Here is a 21,836-nt window from a genome sequence, read left to right on the forward strand (position 1 = left end):
GAATAGGTTAGGACTTTATTTCCTGGAGTGTAGAAGAATGAAGGGAGGTTTGATAGAGGTATGTAAAATTATGATGGGTATAGACAGAGTGAATGCAAGCAGGCTTTTTCCACTGAGTCTAGGGGAGAAAAAAAACCAGAGGACATGGGTTAAGGTGAAGGGGGAAAAGTTTAAAGGGAACATTAGGGGGTGCTTCTTCACACAGAGTGATGGAAGTGTGGAATGAGCTGCCAGATGAAGTGGTAAATGCGGGCTCACTTCTAACATTAAAGAAAAACTTGGACAGGTTCATGGTTGAGAGGTGTATGGAGGGATATGATCCAGGTGCAGGTCAGTGGGACCAATGGTTCGGCACAGCCAAGAAGGGCCAAAAGGCCTGTTTCTGTGCTGTAATGTTCTATGGTTCTATGCCAGGGTCAGGGATGCCTACAGTTGGGTCCACAGCATTCTAAAGAGGGAGGGTGATCAGCCAGGTGTCTTAGTACATATTAACATTAATGACATAGGTAGGAAAGGGAGGTGGTACTGAAAAGAGAATTTAGAGAGCTAGGTAGAAAGCTGAAAATCAGGACCTCTCTGGATTGCTGCCTGTGTCACGTGTCAGTGAGAATAAGAAGTTGAGAGGTCAGCGGGAGATGCTCATGGAGTGAGTACTGTTTCAGATCCGCTCCATAACCGTTACTTTTTTTAACCTTTGATCACCCTTATTCAACTTATTGTTACCTACACCAAAAGATTCTTGCTACTTTCTCGGGCTTATCGTTAAGATTTTACTGTGAATTCTTGAAGATATGCAAACAGAAATGGCTCTTAGATCCAAAGGACGAGAACCGGGGCGTAACCCGAACGGTAATGGAAAGAAGCTAGCTCAACCGCAACGCACTGAGTTAACTTATGAACTGCTTATGGAGGTTTTGGATAGAAAATTTGAGGAACAACATCAAGTTTTTAAACAAGAAATAAAGGCTTTTCAAGATTATATGGTTAAGACGGATTCAGTAATTAACCAGCAACAACTTCTTATCGCGTCTTTGCAAGAAGAAGCTCGGAAACGAGATTTGACAATTGAAAAATTACAACAGGATTTAATTTCGACCATTAAACTGGTGGAAACACTTAAAGCCAAGAGTGTCGATTTGGAGAATCGGTCCAGAAGACAGAACCTACGCATACTTGGTCTCCCAGATGGCATAGAAAAAGGCGATCCTTCGAAATATTTTGCTCAATTTTTAAAAGATGCGTTTCCGTCGGTCTTTCCAGAGAACCCCCCGGTACTTGACCGAGCACATAGAATTTGGAGTCGTTCATCGAGTACTTCAGCCAAACCTCCGGTGGTAATTGTCCGGTTTCACTATGTACACGACAAAGAACAACTCATTCGTGAGGCTCGGAGGGCTGGGATGATTAAATTTCAAAATTACTATTTCCGTTTGGTGGAAGATTTTAGTTCTGAAATTATGAAGAAAAGGCTTCTTTTTAAACCTCTGATGTCTGAATGTTATGAGAAAAATCTAAAACCTGCGCTCTTATACCCAGCGAAGCTCAGGATCTCACCGCCGAACGCTCCTCGTCTGGTTTTCCTTTCGACTTTTGAAGCGAAAAAGTATTTGGAGGAGAACTTCCCTACTGCTATAGACACTACTCTCTAATAAATGAGTGATTCTGATCGTGAAAGATGGTTTTCGATTCCTTAAACCAGGGTTAGTCTCTGGCTATTGGTGTAGGGTTATCCTATACTTCATAGTTAAGTTAAAGTGTGCTTTCGTTATATTAATCGCTCTGTCTCATACACTTTAACCACTATACCATATTTTTTACTACTATTTTTGTTCCCTTGAAGGTATATTTTTAACCTTTCGAGGGGAATTTTTTTTATTATCAAGATGGTAGTTTTTTGCAAAATATTCTTGGTTTTGTTTAAGATGGCGTTATTGTTTCTTTTTTCGTCTTCTTCCTATAATGCATCGCTTATCATAGTTTAAGTACTTCTTGATTTGTTTGGGTTATAACCCGATTTATAAACTTTTAGTGATTATACTCTTTTTTTTTTAACAACTAAGCATATTAAGAAGCACAGATTTTAGTATTGCGATCATAATTCTTAAAGTTGGGGTGGTTTTTTTTCATATATCCTTTAAACACGGAGTGGTCTGCCGCTGATATGGGGGTAGATTTAGTCTCATTTTTTCCTTTTTTTAGCCATATTTTGGCTTTTTTTCTTTTTCATGTGGGGGTGGGGGTTGGTCTGTTTTCCTTTTTTATTTTTCTTTTATCAATTTGTTTTAGTTTTTTCACTCGGGCTGTTCTTGAACTACAAATATGTCTACGATGTCGTCACTTCCGGGTCCGCTCTTTATTTTTGTTCCTCTTCCGGGTGCATGAGTTTATAATATGGTTAACCCTTTCTATACCAAAGGGATGACTTTAGAACCATGGCTCAAACCATTAACTTTGTGTCTTGGAATACTAATGGTTTAAACCATCCGATTAAACGAAAGAAGATTTTTAAAGTATTCCAAAGACTTAATGCTCATATCATTTTTGTACAAGAAACTCGTGAGGAAGGAGGACAAATATCGCTTTTTTAGGTCTTGGCGGGGTCAACAGTACCATTCGAATTCGAATGCCAAAGTTAAGGGAGTTTCAATTTTTATTGACTCCTCTATTGCATTTGTTCAACATGATATCCTTTCGGATCCGAGTGGTAGATTTTTGTTAATTACGGGTTTACTTTGTAATAAAAAGGTTGCTATGGTTAATGTTTATGCTCCAAATGTGGATTGTCCTGACTTTTTTAAGTCCTTATTTACTTCTTTACCTAATTTAAATGAATATAAGTTAATAATGGGTGGTGACTTTAATTGTTGTCTAAATCCTTTGATGGACAAATCTACATCTATTCAGACTTTAACCAATAAGTCGGCCACTTGTATTAACTCCTTTTTGACTGATAATGGAGTTTTTGATATCTGGAGATTTCATCATCCTAATGATAAGGAGTTTTCCTTTTTCTCACATGTTTATCACTCCTATTCGAGAATTGATTATTTTTTTATTGACTCTTGTTTTATTCCATCGGTAATTGGTTGTAATTATGATATTATAGCTATTTCTGACCATGCTCCATTAAAACTTTCTATTAATTTTACGGATACAGCTTTAAGTGCTAGACAATGGTGATTTGACTCTACCTTATTGCAAGAGCCGGACTTTATTAAATTTATGAAGGAGCAGATCGATTTCTTCTTTTCAACTAATTCCACGGAAGATATTTCTTGCGGAATACTTTGGGACACCTTTAAAGCGTATATACGTGGACAGATTATTTCTTACTCTGTTGGTCTGAGAAAACGCATTAAGAAGGAAACTCTTTCATTGGTTGATAAAATTAAGGAGATTGACAAGAAATATTCGACTACTCCTAGTAGGGAGCTTTACAAACAGAGGGTTGAACTCCAAATGGAACATAGTTTATTACTTACATCTCCGATTGAAAATCAATTAATGAAAACCAGATCTGATTTTTATATACATAGTGATAAATCGGGAAAACTGTTAGCTAGTCAGCTGAAGAATGTCTGGGTTAAACGTCAAATCACTAAGGTTCGTCAGCAGAATGGGGATTTGACAGTTAACCATGATGAGATAAATAAGTCTTTTCAAGACTTTTATACCTCCCTGTATCAATCTGAATTCCCTCAGGATCATAATACCATGTGTGATTTTCTTGGGAAATTGAATTTTCCAAAATTATCATTCGATGATCTTTCAGTATTAGATACTCCGTTCACGGATGCGGAAATTAAAGGGGTTATTTCCTCAATGAATTCAGGGAAAGCACTAGGTCCAGATGGGTATACAGTAGAATTTTTTAAATGTTTTTCTGCTACTCTCTCTCCTTGGCTATGCAAGGTTTTTGAAGAAGCAATTAGATTGGGGAATTTGCCACAATCTTTTTATAGAGCTTCCATTTCCTCAATACTGAAGAAAGATAAAGACCCTACTGACTGTGCATCTTATAGACCAATATCTTTATTGAATGTGGATTCTAAGATCTTTTGCAAGTTACTGGCTTCCAGGTTGGAGAAGGTATTACCCCAAATTATTTCGGAAGACCAAACCGGTTTTATTAAAAATCGCTATTCTTTTTTCAATGTTAGGAGATTACTGAATATTGTTTATACTCCTTCACATAACACTTCAGAATGTGTTATTTCATTAGCTGCGGAGAAAGCATTTGACAGAGTTGAATGGCCTTACTTATTTTATGTGCTGGAGAAGTTTAATTTCAGTCCGACCTTTATTTCTTGGATTAAACTGATTTATCAAACTCCAGTAGCTTCGGTGTTTACTAATAATCAAAGATCTCCATTTTTTCGTTTATTTCGGGACACTAGACAAGGTTGTCCTCTTAGTCCATTACTATTTAACATCGCTTTAGAACCTTTGGCAACTGCCATCAGAGAATCATAGGATATTTTGGGTATTAATCGTGGAATAGATATTCATAAGGTATCTTTGTACGCAGATGATTTATTATTATTCACCTCTAACCCTGAGAAGTCTATTCCAGCAGTCTTATCATTGTTGGCTCAATTTAGTGAGTTTTCTGGGTATAAGTTAAATCTTAATAAGAGTGAATTGTTTCCTTTGAATAGACAGGTCCCAAACTATGATATTTTACCTTTTAAATTAGTTAATGATTCTTTTACTTACTTAGGGATTAAAATCACAAAAAACCATAAAGAATTATTTGGGTTTAATTTTCTACCCTTAATTGATCAGATTAAAGGATTGTTTACTAAGTGGTCACCATTATCTTTATCTCTGATAGGTAGGATTAATGCTATTAAGATGGTTATTTTACCTACATTTTTATATATTTTTCAAGCGGTACCAATTTTTATTCCGAAATCCTTTTTTACTAATGTTGATTCAAAAATTTCCTCATATATATGGCAGAATAAAAATCCCAGGTTAGGTAAAACATACTTACAGAAGACAAAGAAGGAAGGTGGGTTGGCATTACCCAATTTCAGATTTTATTATTGGGCAGTTAATATTAGATATTTGTTATGTTGGTTGAAAGAATGGGATGGTCCTTTTGGCCCTCATTGGGTGAGTCTGGAAACTAAATCGGTATCAGGTTATGCTCTGGGTTCTATTTTAGGGACATCTCTCCCTTTTGCTCTTTCTAAATTGCCGAAACGAATTGACAACCCGATAGTTAAATATACCTTACGTATATGGTTTCAATTTCGGAAATTTTTCGGGTTGACTCAATTCGTTTTAAATAGTCCTATTGTAGCTAATTGTTTTTTCCATCCCTCAATTATAATCAAGCTTTTTCGGCTTGGAAAATGAAGGGTTTATTAAGATTTTCCGACTTATTTTTGGACAATTGTTTTATGTCTTTTGAGCAATTATCTAATAAATATAATTTGCCTAGATATCATTTTTTTAGATACTTACAGGTTAGGCATTTTTTAAGTACGGTACTTCCTACGTTTCCAAATTTTGTGTCTTCAGATATTTTGGAGAGTTTGTTTGAATTAAACCCTTTTCAAAAAGGGCTTATATCAAAACTTTATAATATAATTATGAAGATACGTTCAGTGCCCTTTGATAAGACCAAAAATGATTGGGAAAGAGAGCTCAATCTTATTATTCCTATTGAGAACTGGGATAAAATTCTTCAATTAGTTAATACATCATCTATATGTGCCAAACATTCATTAATACAATTTAAGGTTGTACATAGGGCCCATATGTCCAAGGATAAATTAGCTCATTTTTATTCTTATATAAACCCTATTTGTGACAGATGTCAATTAGAAATCGCGTCTTTAACTCATATGTTTTGGTCATGTCCGCTTTTGAAAAAATATTGGAAAGATATTTTTGATATTATCTCTGCGGTACTGAACATCGATTTACAACCCCTCCTATTACCGCAATTTTTGGTTTACCGATGATGGACTCACTCCATTTATCTCCTTCCGCCTGTCGAATGATTGCTTTTCTCACTTTGATGGCTAGAAGATCTATTTTGTTGAATTGGAAGGAAATTAATCCTCCCACGGTATTTCATTGGCTTTCTCAAACTATGATATGTCTAAATTTAGAAAAAATTAGAAGTGCTGTATTTGATACTTCTATTAAATTTGAAAAGATATGGAGACCATTTATTCAATATTTTCATATGATGTAATATGGCCCTGTGCCAAGCTTATTGGTTTTTTCAGCTTTAATTGTATGTATGTTGAGAGGATCGGAGTTGACAACATTGATGTTTATGTATTCTTGTGAGATACTATAAACAGCCCTTTTTTTTTCTCTTTTTCTTTAGTTTTTTCTCTTTTTTTTGTTTTCTTTTTTTCCCCTTAGATATTAGATTAGTAGGTTAGTAATTTTGCATATATTTTTTTTCTTTTTCTTTTTTTATATATTATATATTATGAAATATCTAGATTTACCTTGTTCATATATATACTATATGGTTCATGTTTTGGGAAAACTTATTTATACTGTATTCATTGCTTATGTATTCCTTCATGTGTAATGGGAATTTGTATGTTTGTAATCCCTTTATTAATATATTAACTATTTTGTTCATAATATTTTTAATACTAATAAAAAGATTGAAAAAGAAAAGAGAATAAGAATAGGATGATTCGGCAGATGAATGGGTGGCCAACGAGCAAGGGGCAGCATTTCAAATTTTTCGATCATTCAGATCTCTTTGGGGAAGGTGACCTGTACAAAAGGGGCAGGTTCAGCTGGAACAAAAGGAAGAGCAATATCCTCGTGAGCAGGTTTGCTGGAACTGTTGGGGAGGTTTTAGACTAATTTGGCAGGAAACTGTGTGATGGGGCAGTTGATATACATGCAGATAGAATTTATCCTGCAATTTGAGAGGGAGAAGCCAAAGTCAAATGTATCAGTATTACAGTGGAGTAACGGGAACTACAGAGGCATGAGAGGAGAGCCGGCCAAAGTTGATTGAAAGGGGACACTAGCAGGGATGACGTCAGAACAGGAGTGTCTGGAGTTTCTGGGAGCAACTTGGAAGGTGCAGGATAGATACATCCCAAAGAAGTATTCTAAAGGTAGGATGTCACAATTATGGCTGACAAGGGAAATCAAAGCCAACATAAAAGCAAAAGAGAGGGAATTTAATAGAGCAAAAAGTAATGGGAAATTTAAAAAAAAACAACAGAAGGCAACTTAAAGAGCCATAAGGAGGGAAAGGTGAAATATGAAGATAAACTAGCCAATAGTATCAGAAGTGTTTTCACATACATAAAAAGTAAGAGAGGCGAGTGTAGTTATCGGACCACTTGAATAATAATGCTGAAGATGTAGTTATGGGGGACAAGTAAATGGTAGACTAAGTATTTTGCATCAGGCTTCACTTTGGAAGACACTAGCAATATCCCAAAGTCTGAATGTCATAGGGCAGAGGTGAATGCAGTTGCCATTACTAGGGAGATGGTATTGAATTGAATTTTGAATTGAATGATCTTTATTGTCATTATACATAGGTACAATGAAACTCTGTTTGGTTTCCTCTCAGGCAATCAAACAAAGCGGTAGATAAAAACAAGACAGTAATAGAAAAACAGTATTAAATAGATAAGTAGCTGAAAATAAGTTGCAGCAGCACCAGAATACCACAGTAATGCACAAAGTGCCGTTAGTGCAAGTATTTGAGTCCTTGTGTGTGCATGGGTGCTTGGGAAACTGAAAAGACTGGAAATAGACAAGTCCCTTGGACCAAGTGATCTACATCCCAGGGTTCCAAAAGAGGTGGCAGAAGAGATTGTGGAGGCATTAATTATTATCCTTCAAGAATCAACAGATACTGGCATAGTTCTGGAAGATTGGAAAATATAAGCCAGTGACGACCTCAGTGCTTGGGAAGACGTTGGAATCGATTGTTATGGATGAAGTTTTGGAGTACTTGCAGGTACAAAGCAAAATAAGCCAAAGTCAGTATGGTTTTCTTAAGGGAAAATCCCGTCTGACAAATCTGTTGGAATTTCTTTTTTGAAATAACAAGCAGGATAGACAAAAGGAAATTGGTGGATGTTGTGCACTTGGATTTCCAGAAGGCCTTTGGCAAGGTGCCACACATGAGGCTACTTAGCAAGATAAGAGCCCATTGTATTACACCAGCATAGATAGAGAGAGCATTGGCTGATTGGCAGGAGGCAAAAAGTGGAAATAAAGGGAACCTTTTCTGGTTGGCTGCCAGTGGCTAGTGGTTCCATAGGGGCCAGTGTTGGTACTACAGTTTTATGTTGTTTGTGAATGATTTGGATGACAGAATTGGTGGCTTTATGGCCAAGTTTGTGGATGATACGAAGACAGATGGAGGGGCAGGCAGTGTTGAGGAAGCAGGGAGACTCAGACAGATTAGGATGTTGGGCAAAGAAGTAGCAAATGGAATAGTGTTGGGAAGTGCACTTTGGTATAAGGAATTCTTTTACCTTTTAGGATTCCCTAAAGGTTAACTGCAGTTTAAGATGGTGGTGAAGAAGGCAAATGCAATGTTACCATTGATTAGAATGGAGATGAGCAGGAATTTTTTTAGTCAGAGGTTGGTGAATCTGTAGAATTAATGCAACAGGCAGCAGTGGGGGACAGAGCAGACTCAATGGGCCAAATGGCTTAATTCTGCTCCTATGTCTTATGGTTATTCTATTATTAACTCAAAACACTTTTTTAAGTTAACTGTGTGTGTACATGCATGTGACAGAAGAATAAATTTTCTAGTGAATCCAGTAAGTTTCAGGGACGGCAGAACCTTGGTCCTAGAGAGAAGGGAGACTGAAAATCAGTATCTTTGTTAAGGTTAAGCTCCATTGAAATTTCCCAATACACAGACAGCAGGTTATCTAAGTTTTGCCTTGCTGTTAATTCATGGCAATGTTTGTGGATGATAAAAGTCAGGAAATGGGCAAATTCAAAATGCACCGCAGCTGTCAAAAATCCTTAACTTGTTTGAGAAGGAAATATAGCATACCAGTTCTACCAAGTCTACCATTACCAAATTTAATAGAGCATATAGTTCAGGTCCTTCAACTCTGATATCTTGTGCTGGCATGTTCCATGCTCATTGTCCCAAGAGTAGATAGTGTAAGCTCTACCATTGGGGAGGCTCAGAAACCAAAAGTAAACTCTGCACTGTCTTTGTGCATTTCAGGGGCAATTCACAGAATGATCTCAGACAGTACATTTCTACTGCAAGGCTAAGTCTTAACAGAGTAAATAACTATACTTGATTTAGAATTCACTAAAAACAATGATCTGTACAGTGAATAGACTCAAAGGGAAATATTAAATTTCTGACTTCAAGGGTAGAAGCGGAAATAAGTATCTGGAAAAGACTAATCTATGTCACCTGTGAGACAGCAACTTGTGCTCCACATTTTGAAAGGATTCCTCATACTTGCCACGTAACCTTTCCTTTCTCCTCCTCTCAATGTCATGGCGAAGATCATCTGGATTTACTGCAACCCATGTGCTTGTCTGAATATTAAAAGGCAAACACAAGTTAAAATACAATCAGCCATAGAAAACAATGTTTCATTATTACCATAAAGATTTTTAAACAGGCCTTTAAAATCTAAACTAGGATTTTCTAGGAAAATGACTAACATTGTTGCAGGCTATTCGGTTTAAAACTACAGGAGCATCCAATTACAAGACCACAAGACTTTAAGAGGCCATTCAGCCATTTGAGTGTGCTCCACCATTTGATAATGGCTGATCCATTCTCCCTCAATCCCATTCTCTTGCCTTCTACCTATAATCTTTCATGTCCCAACTAATCAAGAAATCATCAACCTTTGCCTTAAATGCAGCCAGTGACCCGGCCTTCACAGCTGCCTGTGGCAACAAGTTCTACAGATTCATGACCCCCTGACTAAGAAATTTCCTCCTAATCTGTTCTAAATGGAGAACCTTCTATTTTGAGGTTTTGCACTCTGGTCCTAGATTCCCCCACCAAAGGAAACATCCTCTTCACATTCACTCTATCTAGGCTGGAAACATTCTCTTGAACTTCCTCTGAACCCTCTCCAATGTCAGCACATCCTTTCTTAAATAAGTGACTAAAAACTGTTTATAATATCCCAAGTGATGCCTCACCAGAGCCTTACAAAGCCTTGCTTTTATATTCTAGTCCTTATGAAATGAATGCTAACATTGCATTCGCCTTCCTCACCACTGATTCAACCTGCAAATTACCTTTAGAGAATACTGCATGAGGACTCCCAATCCCTTTGCACCTCAGAGTTTTGAATTTTTTCCCCATTTAGAAAATAATCTAATGCCTTTATTCCTTCAAGTAAAGTGCATGACCATACATACCCCAAACCAGTATTGAAGCTGTTACCTCTGTGCCCAGTTGGGTTGTCCTTCTGCAGCCTCGCTGCTTCCTCAATAGTACTTGCTCCTCCACCTAGCTTCATATAATCTGCAAAGCCATTAATTTCACCACCCAAATTGCTGACATACAACAAAATGAAGTAGTCCCAACACAGTCCTCTGGGGACTGGAGTACTTGGAGACTAATGATAAAATAAGTCAAAGTCAGCATGGTTTCTGTAAAGGGAAATCTTATCTGATAAATCTGTTAAGAGTCATTTGAGCCAGTAACAAGCAGGGTGGACAAAGGAGAGGCAGTGGATGTCATTTACTTGGATTTTCAGAAGGCATTTGATAAGGTACCACACATGAGGTTGCTTGATAAGATAAAATTCTATGGCGTTACAGGAAAGATACTGGCATGATAGGCAGGAGGCAGCTTGGGAATAAAAGGGGCATTTTCTGATTGGCTACCAGTGCCTAGTGGTTTTCCTCAGGGGTCAGTATTGGGACTGCTACCTTTCACATTGTTTGTCAATGATTTGGATAATGGAATTGATGGCTTTGCAGCAAAGACTGCGGATGATAGGTGGAGGGGTAGGTAGTGCTGAAGAAGCAATGCAATTGCAGCAGAACTTAAACAAATCGGAAGAATGGGCAAAAATGTGGCAGATAGTGTTGGAAAATGTATGATAATGCATTTTAGTAAAAGGAAAAATAACGCACACTATTATCTAAATAGTGAGAAGGTTCACACAGAGGTGCAGAGGGACTTGGGAGTCCTTGTGCAAGACTCCCAGAAGGTTAATGTACAGGTTGAGTCTGTGGTAAAGAAGGCAAATGCAATGTTGGCATTTATTTCAAGGGGAATAGAATATAAAAGCATGGAGATACTGCTGAGGCTTTATAAGACACTAGTCAGTCTGCACTTGGAGTATTGTCAGGTTTTGGACCCCACATCCCAGAAAGGATGTGTTGTCATTGGAGAGATCCAGAGGTGGTTTTCAAGGATGATTCTGGGAATGAAGGGTTTATGTGAGGAGCATTTAGCAGCTTTGGGCCTGTACTCACTGGAAGTTGTGTGTGGCGCGTGGCCAAGTGGTTAAGGCGTTGGACTAGTGATCTGAAGGTCATGAGTTCAAGCCCCAGCCAAGACAGCGTGTTGTGTCCTTGAGCAAGGCACTTAACCACACACTGCTCAGTAAAGTGCTGGGGGTTAACCTCACGATAGACTGTCCTCCTACCGGGGGAGGGGAGCGAGTCTCGTACTCTCAGTCACTTCACGCCACTGAAACCAGCCTGATGAGCCTGTAAGGCTCGGTACAGACTTTAAATCAAGTCACTGGGAGTTAGGGGAGTGCGGGGTATCTCACTGAAACCTACCGAATATTGAAAGGACTAGATAGGGTGGATGTTTCCTATAGTGGGGTGTACCCAGAACTAGAGGGTACAGCCTCAAAACCAAAGGGCGGCCTTTTACAACTCCTTTTACTCTCTAAAAAAGAGGAATATTTTTAGAGAGTAGTGAAGCACAGACTGCATTGGAGGCCAAGTACGTGGTTACATGCAGAAGTTGATAGTTTCCTGATCAGTCTGGGCATCAAAGGGTATGTCGAGAAGGCAGGTGTATGAGGTTGAGTGAGATCTGATATCAGCTAAGATGGAACAGCAGTGCAGATGATGAGCTGAAATGCCTAACTCTGCTGCTATATCAAGAAACACATAGTGGTAGCTGTACAATGCGCAGGGTAAAATAAGCTATGTCTGTGAGGAATTTTATTTTAGCAGTTTTCTGTAAAAACAGTGTCCTGCTGGCAAGAATTTTCAGAAGGACAGTATTCTGGTTTGGGGTTAATTGGCGGGAGGTGCGGAGAAGAGCACCAGGGAAGACATCTGGAGTATCTCTCCGGAAAGGACACCTGATTGCAAGGAGGTGATCCTTGCAAAGCACCCCTGCTTTGTGAGGCACAGGATTCAATAGGAAGTGCTATCTGTGGTTGATAATGGGAGTTCAGTGCCATGAGTGAAGTGATACACCCAGCTACAACAGAAATGAGCTCCAATGTTTATGTGCACATTTAGAGTGGTCTAACTGTACCGGGTCCTTTTATTTTTCTTTTTTTTTTCTCTGTTAATTGTTTGATAAAATTGAAAATTGATAAATACACTGTCTTATAATTTTATACTGCTGTGCGATCTGTTATTTCTGGGCATCGATAACTCTGTTTGGACAGTATTTACACAGCATTCGCTCAACTCGAGGTGTTTTTTTAAAAAAATTGGAATATCCCGATGTTTCTGTTTCGTTGAACCCCAAATCATACTGACACAAGATGCATATTACATATGAGAGTTAGCCCTCTCACTGCTGAGTCACGTGGCTGTTGCCGATCCAAGCTGATGTACAAGCACCGGTGAGAGAATTAGTTACAATAAGAAATAAAATAATTAATGCAGAGACTAATAGTGAGGTAGACCATTGAGAAACATGTGGCAGAGGGAAAGAACTGTTCCTAAAATGTTGAGTGTACATCTTCAGGCTCCTGTACCTCCTCCTGGATGGTAGTAATGAGAGGACTACATGCCCTGGATGGTGAGGATGCTTAATAATGTCCATAACCTTTTGCAGCCCTTTGCAATCCTGTGCATTGGAGAATCCATACGAGGCAGTCATGCATTCAGTCAGAACATTCTCTGTAGAACTTCATGCTAGAGTCTTTGCTGATATACCAAATCTCCTCAAACTCCTAAAAGAGTATATCCACTGGCATGCCTTCTTTATCATTGCTTCAATATAGAACCTTAGAACACTACAGCAGAAGCCCTTCAGCCCTCCATGTTGTGCCGACCCATATAATCCTTAAAAAGTACTAACCCCACACTACCCCATAACCTTCCATTTTTCTTTCATCCATGTGCCTGTCGAAGAGCATCTTAAATAACCCTAATGTTTTAGCCTCCACCACCATCCCTGGCAAGTCATTCAAGGCACTCACAACCCTCTGTGTAAAAAACTTACCCCTGATGTCTCCCCTAAACTTCCTTCCCTTAATTTTGTACATATGCCCTCTGGTGTTTGCTATTGTTGCCCTGGAAACAAGTACTGACTATACACCCTATCTATGCCTCTCATAATCTTGTAGACCTCTATCAAGTCCCCTCTCATTCTTCTACGCTCCAAAGAGAAAAGTCCCAACTCTGCTACCTTGCTTCATATGACTTGTTCTCCAATCCAGGCAACATCCTGGTAAATCTCCTCTGCACCCTCTCCATAGCTTCCACATCCTTCCTATAATGAGGTGACCAGAATTGAACACAACACTCTAAATGCAGTCTCACCAGAGATTTGTAGAGTTGCAACATGACCTCTCCACTCTTGAACTCAATCCCCCTGTTAATGAAGCCTAGCATCCCATAGGCCTTCTTAACTACCTGTGCAGCGACCTTGAGGGATGTATGGATTTGAACCCCAAGGTCCTTTTGTTCATCCACACCCTTAAGTAAATGACCATTAATCCTTTACTCAGTCTTCTGGTTTGTCCTTCCAAAATGCATCACCTCACACTTGTCCAGATTGAACTCCATCTGCCATTTTTCTGCCCAACTCTGCAGCCTGTCTATATCCTCCTGTAACCTTCGACAACCTACAGCTCCATCCACAACTCCTCCAATCTTCGTGTCATCCGCAAACTTATTCACCCATCCTTCCGCCTCTACATCCAGGTCATTTATAAAAATCACAAATAGCAGGGGTCCCAGGACAGATCCCTGCGGCACTCCACTAGTCACCGACCTCCAGGCAGAATACTTTCCTTCCACAACTACCCTCTGCTTTCTTCCTTTAAGCCAATTTTTAATCCAAACAGCCAAGGTTCCACTTATCCCATGTCTCATGACTTTCTGGATGAGTCTCTCATGAGGGAACCTGTCAAATGCTTTGCTAAAGTCCATGTAGACTACATCCACTGCCCTACCCTCATCAATTTCTTTTGTTACCTCTTCAAAAAACTCAATCAAGCTCATGAGGCACGATCTTCCCTTCACAAAGCCATGTTGACTATCCATGAATAGACTGTACTTCCCCAAATGCTCATAGATCCTATCCTTAAGAATCCTTTCCAGCATTCTGACGTAAGACTCACCGGTCTATAGTTCCAAGGTTTCTCCCTATTACCTTTTTTAAACAAGGGAACTGCATTTGCCATTCTCCAGTCCTCCAGCACTTCCCCTGTAGCCAAAGAGGATTCAAAGATCATGGCTAATGCTCCTTCGAGCTCTTCTCTCAATTCCCACAACAACCAGGGGTATATCATATCCGGCCCTGGGGATTTATCAATCGTAATGTTGGGCCAGGACAGATCCCCTGAGATTTTGATGCTCATCTACTTGAAACTGATCATTCTTTCCACTGCTGAATGAGGTCTGGTACAAGTTTTCACAACTTCCTTTCCTGAAGCCCACAATCAATTCCTTGATCTCACTGACACTGAGAGTGCAAGTTTGTTGGTGCAACCTTGATAACACGAGTACCACTCAACCAACCAATCTACCCTAGTCTTGTATGCCTCCATGTTGCCACTTGAGATTCTGCCAGCAACAGTGACGTTATCTGCAAGTTTATAAATGGCATTTGACCTGTGCCTAGACACAGTCAAAAGTGTAGAGAGAGTAGAGCAGTGTGCTAAGCATGCATCCTTGAGGTGTGCTTGTATTGACTATCAGTGAGAAAGAGGAGTTGTTACTGATCGGCTCTGAAGTCGAGGATTCGGTTGCAGACACAGCTACAGCAAACCAGGGTTTAAATCAAAGGCCAAGTGGAGAGGCAGTGAGATTTCATTTGCTGTGGCACCTCTTAAAGCACTCAGTGCATGTGTTATCAAGCAACAGTCGGTTAGGTAGCTCACCCTGCTCTTCTTGAGAACTAGTGTAATTAATGCCCATTTGAAGCAGTTGGGAACATCCAACTGTAGCAAACCTTACCACAGTTGTTGTGCACATGATTGTGTCTCTAAATGCACACACAATTGCCTTTTACCACTTATGATGATTCGCCATGGGTAGAATGTCTTGTAGGGGTCTGGATCATTAGTCCTGAATACCACAGATTTAGCCCTCAGCAGTCTGCAAATCTCCTAGTTCATTCATGGCCTCTGGTTTAATTATTGATCTAGGCTAAATTATTTGCTAACTCATTTCAGGAAACAAACCTGTAATGAAATACTTAACGAACGTAGACTTGCGTAATTGCTGGAAACCTGAACTGAGTAAAGGTCTTCAACCTGAAAGGTGTCTTGAGAAGTGATGCATATCATCAACTTGACCTGACAGGAAGGGCAATAGTATTGTCAAGGATGCTAGTCACCCCACCCTTGTCCTTTCCTCCCATCTGCCTTCTGGGGAGAGGATAAAGGAGCTTGAAAGCCCAGACATCCAAGAACAGCTTTGCCACAACTGCTATCAGATTTGCAAACCAATCATTTTTTTTTACATCGGGGTCGGAAACCTTTTTACCTCTGTGGGCCGGATCGCATATTAATGAGTGGACAATGGGCCAGATAAATGCCATAAAAAACTTGAAATATGGGAATTATTCATTTAAATACATCTAGTTATGTTTTGCCTCAAATTAATGAATAACGCATGCTTGAAAATCATTTGTGCTTAAGGTTGCCTACCCATGTTTTACATCCTTTCCCAGTGGTACTTCATAATCTTGCTCATCTAAGTAACAGATTGTTTAAATGCAAAAATGGGTGTCCACCGTTTTTCGACCATTTGCTTTACGACACCTTGCTGTTACGAAAGACCTACATTAGTTACCTGTGTTTGCTAACAGAAGGAGTCTTCACTGTTATGAAAAAAGGCAGCGCGCGCACGCCAAGCAGCCAAGCTCCTCCCCTGGAACTGCATTCTAGCTGGCATTGCTTAAACACGTGCCAGTGAGCATCTGTGCTTTATGTTGATTTATTTTGTGCATCCGTTAGCAAGATGAGTTCTAAGGTATCAGAAAAGCCTAAAACAGCACGTAAGGGTGTTACACTTAGCGTAAAACTAGACATAATTAAGTGTTTTGATCAAGGTGAATGAAGTATGGACATAGTGAGTTTGGCTATGGTGGCTGGGTTTGTGGAAGTTGACGAAGATGATGTTGAAGAGGTTTTGGCATCCCATGACCAAGAACTGATAGATGAAGAGCTGATGAAGAGGAAAGGATAACAATTGAAACCAAATGCAGTAGCAAACGGCCCAAAAGCGAAGTCTTCCAGGAACTGAACGTGAAGCAATTACATGAGATTTTCGTTGTGATTGACAATGCTGCAATGATTGCAGAAAAGTATGACTTTAATTTTGAAAGGGTACGTAGGTTTAGGGCATATTTGCAGAATGGTTTGAATGCTTACAAAGAACTGTATGATAGAAAAATGCACGAGGCTAAGCAGTCAAGCATACTGCTGTTTTTCAAGCCTTCCACATCAGCCACAGCAGACGATGAAACTCGACCTTTGACATTGAGGCAGGCAGACATAGAAAAAGGTGACCTGCCTGCCCTGATGGAAACAGACGATGATGAGATGACACTCCAGTCTCCCACCATCCCAACCTCCGACAACTCAGCCTAACACACCATCCATCATCAGTGTGCTGTCTTCCCGATTCTGGTAAGTGAGACTATACTGTACATATATTATTTCTACTTTATATAGGTTGTGTATTTTTGTGTGTTATTTGGTATGATTTGGCAGCTTCATAGCTTAAAGGGTACTGGAAAGAGTGCTTCTGCCGAAAGCGCTTGCGTGAGATTTTCACTACGGTGGACAGTGCTACAATAATTGTAGAAAAGTATTCCTACTTTATATAGGTTGTGTATTTATCAGATCATTCCTGCTTTTACTATATATTACTATTATTTTAGGTTTTATGTGTTATTTGACATGATTTGGTAACTTATTTTTTGGGTCTGCGAATGCTCAAATATTTCCCATATAAATAAATGGTAATTGCTTCTTCACTTTATGACATTCTGGCTTACGAATCATTTCACAGGAATGCTCTACCTTCAAATAGCGGGTAATACCTGTATTGGGAAAGGGAATACCCCACCTGGTTTTTCTATAATTGTCACCTTTAATTTCTTTTTGAACCATTTCACACACTTTCATCATTTTAGCAGTGAATCAATGAAACAAAAAGGGACTCTTAATCTTGCATATCTAATCTAACAAATAGATTACTTGAATGCAATACCCAATTCAAAGTAAATTTATTATCAAAGTACATTTATCTCACCATATAAAACCCTGAGATTAATTTTCTTGCAGGCATTCATAGTTTTGGACTGGAATCAGCCAACAGAGAAGCCTCTCACTATACAGGATACACTTGAATTATAAGGATCACATTAAGTAAAGCACAATACCTTTCTTCCAATAGGTTTCCTTTCTTGGTTGTGCAAGTCTGCCAATGACATGTCAATCCGTCTTTTTGAGAAAGAAAAATAAATCATTCTTTGAGGAATAAAACAAGTTTGTTTTACAAACTAAAATTGTTTCATGGCAATACCTGTGAATCTCTGGACCAAGATGTCTCCCCTCTTTTTGTGGACTTCGTGCATTTTGTAACTTTGAAAAGCGATCATGTAAAGTTATCTCGGAAGACTTAAAATGATCTTCTGTAACAGAAATCAATCATTTATAGTCGTCATTAAGGCTCAGTGGGAAAAGTCAAATTTTAAGCATTAATCTGTCCACTGGACATTTACACAAGATAATTAAGATCATGATATACCTCAAACCTGCATTGCATTAATGGAAATACTTCATCAAAAATTTAATAATGCAAGGTTCTATCCTAAAATGATGCGAACCATCTCCAAACGACCATAAATTAATGAGTGTATTATTTATGTTTGCCAACAATGCAAATTCAGGTGGCAATGGAAAGTAGAGGTGACATTAGGAAAATGCACAATTATCCATTATGATGCAAATAGAAAAGCAGACTTGTTTTCATATTAAGAGGACTAGTAAATGCATTCAAACAGATTTGCACAAACCAGTACATGAATCTTGGAAAATCATGCAAGTACAGCCAATGACTAGAAATCTTTATTACGGGATGAATAATACAACTTTTACTGCAATGTTCTGCAGTAGTCCTGCAATCTGGTGTCAAGAAGGAACATTCAATTAAGGTATACCATCTGGATTAGAAGTATTTGAGATGAAAACTAAAAGCCAAGCAAAAAAATTAACACTTCCACAGTGGATTTTGACAAAGCGCAGTGGTCTCAAATTGCAGGCTTTGGTGACTGAGGAGGTGTTAATGAGCAGACGATCAGCAGTTGGGTATACACTATTCCTCGGAAGCAACGTGATTACAGCAGGACTTGAGACAAGTTGAAAAGAATGGGCAAAAAAGTGGCAGTTGGAATACAGTTTTGGGATATGTATGTTAATGCATTTTGGTAAAGGGAACAATAGTGTGGACTATTATCTAAATGGGGAGAAAATTCGAACATCAGTGGTGCAGAGGGACCTGGGCATCCTCGTGCAAGACTCCTAGAAGGTTAATTTACAGTTTGAGTCTGTGGTAAAGAAGACTAATACAATATTGGCATTATTTTCAAGGGGAGTAGAATATAAAAAGCAAGGAGAGGCTTTATAAGACCATAAGACATAGGAGCAGAATTAGGCCATTCAGCCCATCAAGTCTGCTCCACCATTTCATCACGGCTGATCCCAAGTCCCATTCGACTCCCATACACCTGCCCTTGCACCATATCCCTTGATGCTCCAACCAATCAGGAAGCTTATCAATTTCCGTTTTAAACATACCCATGGACTTGAACTGCACTACAGTCTGCGGCAGAGCATTCCACAGATTCACCACTCTTGGCTAAAAAAGAAAAATTCCTCCTTACTTCTGTTAACAAAGATCACCTCTCAGTGTTGAGGCTGTGCCCTCTAGTTCTGGATACACCTACCATAAGAAGCATCCTCTCCACATCTACCCCATCAAGCCCTTTCGACATTCGGTACGTTTCAATGAGATCTTACTGCATTCTTCTAAATTTCAGTGAGTACAAGCCCAAAGCTGCTAAATGCTCCTTTTAACCCTTTTATTCTCAGAAAAACCCTCATGAATGTCCTCTGGACTCTCTCCAATGGAAATACATCCTTTCTGAGATAAGGGGCCCAAAAATAAGGGACCAGGTGCTGCATGACTAGTGCCTTATAAAGGCTTAGCATTATCTCCTTATTTTTATATTCTACTCCTCTTGAAATAAATGCTAACATTGTATTTGCCTTTTTTACCACGGTCTTACCCTGTGAATTAGCCTTCCTGGGAGTTGTGCACGAAGGCTCCCAAGTCCCTCTGCATCTCTGGTGTGTGAATTTTCTTCCCATTTAGTCTGCATTTAGATAATAGCTGTTCCTTTTACCAAAATGCTTTATCAAACATTTCCCAACACTGTATTTCATCTAGTAAACACAAAGTACACTGCAGATGCTGTGGTCAAATCAAGACGTACAAAAAAGCTGGATGAACTCAGCAGGTCAGGCAGCATCCGTTGAAATGAGCAGTCAACGTTTCAGGTCAAGACCCTTTGTCCTTTGACGAGGTGGAGTTATTTGATAGACAATCAAATGTTATGGTTTCTCTGCAGCTTGTTTACTTTTTACAAGGTCAGTTACAGACACACACAGTTAGAGTCAAGATGGATTCGGTCAATGGAAGACACCAGTGAGTCGGTCACTGGTTTAAACTTTCAGTAGCCCAAAAGGGGTGAGTTAAGATCGATCCAGAGTATTGATAAATGACTCTAAGTAGCTCTTGTAATACTATATGTAATGCTTTACATTTACTTACATTAAATTTCATTTGCCATTTATCTGCTCACATCTGGATTTTGTTTAGATATCAATGTATTGATTTTGCTAACTGTATTGATTCTTCAGCTTGTCCCCCAAATTTTGCGTCATCAAGCTTCACCATTTATTTGTAACCCAAATCATTAATGTAAATTGAAAACAGCAGCTGCCTCAAAACCGAGCCCTGCTAAACCACTTTTAACATCTTCTAGGTGTGAAAATGATCTTCTCACCATAATTGGTATTTTTGTTTTTCAGCCAATTCTGCACCCACTCACACACCTTACCCTGAATCCCTACCTCCTGTAATTTGATTATTAACCTCTCATGGGGTACCTAGTCAAAAACCTTCTGGAAGTCCAAGTAAATGATATAAAGTACTCTATTGTTTTCATAATTTTTAGTTGCCTCAACATGGAACTTCAGCATATTAGTAAGATAGAATTTTCCTCTCTGAACCCATGCAGGCTTTCTGCTAATGTGCCTGTTCTTATCAGCTGTTTTGACATCTCTTTCTTTATTACTGTTATCTTATCTGCAATACACATTAAGCTCACTGGTCTACAGTTACCAAGGTCAGTGCCGTCACCCTTCTAATATACTGGACCAACATTATCCCATTTCCAGTCCTTAGGGATTTCACCCATCTCCAGTAACTTTTGAAAAAAACATGTTAGGTGTTTGTATATATAATCACAGACTTCTTTTAAGTACCCTTGGACACAATAGATAGTAGGTGCAGGAGTAGGCCATTCGGCCCTTCTAGCCAGCACCACCATTCACTGTGATCATGGCTGATCATACACAATCAGTACCCCGTTCCTGCCCACTCCCCATATCCCTTGACCCGCTATCTATAAGAGCTCTATCTAACTCTCTCTTGAATGCATCCAGAAACTTGGCCTCCACTGCCTTCTGGGGCAGAACATTCCACATATCCACCACTCCCTGGGTGAAAAAGTTTTTCCGCATCTCTGTTCTAAATGGCCTACCCCTTATTCTTAAACTGTGGCCTCTAGTTCTGGACTCACCCATCAGCGGGAACATGCTTCCTGCCTCCAGCGTGTCCAATCTCTTAATAATCTTATATGTTTCAATCAGATCCCCTCTCATCCTTCTAAATTCCAGTGCATACAAGCCCAATCTTTCAACATATGACAGTCCCGCCATTCTGGGAATTAACCTTGTGAACCTAAGCTGCACTCCCTCAATAGCAAGAATGTCCTTCCTCAAATTTGGAGACCAAAACTGCACACAATACTCCAGGTGGGGTCTCACCAGGGCCCTGTACAGCTGCAGAAGGACCTCTTTACTCCTATACTCAATTCCTCTTGTTATAAGGGCCAGTATGCCATTAGCTTTCTTCACTGCCTGCTGTACCTGCATGCTTGCTTTCATTGACTGATGTACAACACCTAGATCTCGTTGTACTTCCCCTTTTCCTAACTTGACTCCATTTAGATAGTAATCTGCCTTCCAGTTCTTGCCACCAAAGTGGATAACCTCACATTTATCCACATTAAACTGCATCTGCCATACATTTGCCCACTCACCCAACCTGTCCAAGTCACCCTACATTCTCATAACATC

The 21,836-nt window shown here is 39.3% G+C and overlaps 1 protein-coding gene across 3 annotated transcripts in view; it reads right to left on the minus strand.

Annotated features, from left to right (window-relative positions):
• LOC140728005 (BCLAF1 and THRAP3 family member 3-like) overlaps positions 1–21,836 on the minus strand; it is a 71,528-nt gene that overhangs the window by 11,734 nt on the left and 37,958 nt on the right. For all 3 annotated transcript variants that reach the window (XM_073046091.1, XM_073046089.1, XM_073046090.1), the window contains exons 6-8: positions 17,935–18,043; positions 17,792–17,852; positions 9,407–9,534 (exon numbers count right to left, since the gene is read on the minus strand). In XM_073046091.1, coding sequence (XP_072902192.1) covers positions 9,407–9,534; positions 17,792–17,852; positions 17,935–18,043 — 298 coding nt within the window. The remainder of the gene's footprint in view (positions 1–9,406; positions 9,535–17,791; positions 17,853–17,934; positions 18,044–21,836) is intronic.

This window comes from Hemitrygon akajei, chromosome 5 (genome assembly GCF_048418815.1).
Source record: "Hemitrygon akajei chromosome 5, sHemAka1.3, whole genome shotgun sequence".
NCBI classification, from domain to species: domain Eukaryota; kingdom Metazoa; phylum Chordata; class Chondrichthyes; order Myliobatiformes; family Dasyatidae; genus Hemitrygon; species Hemitrygon akajei.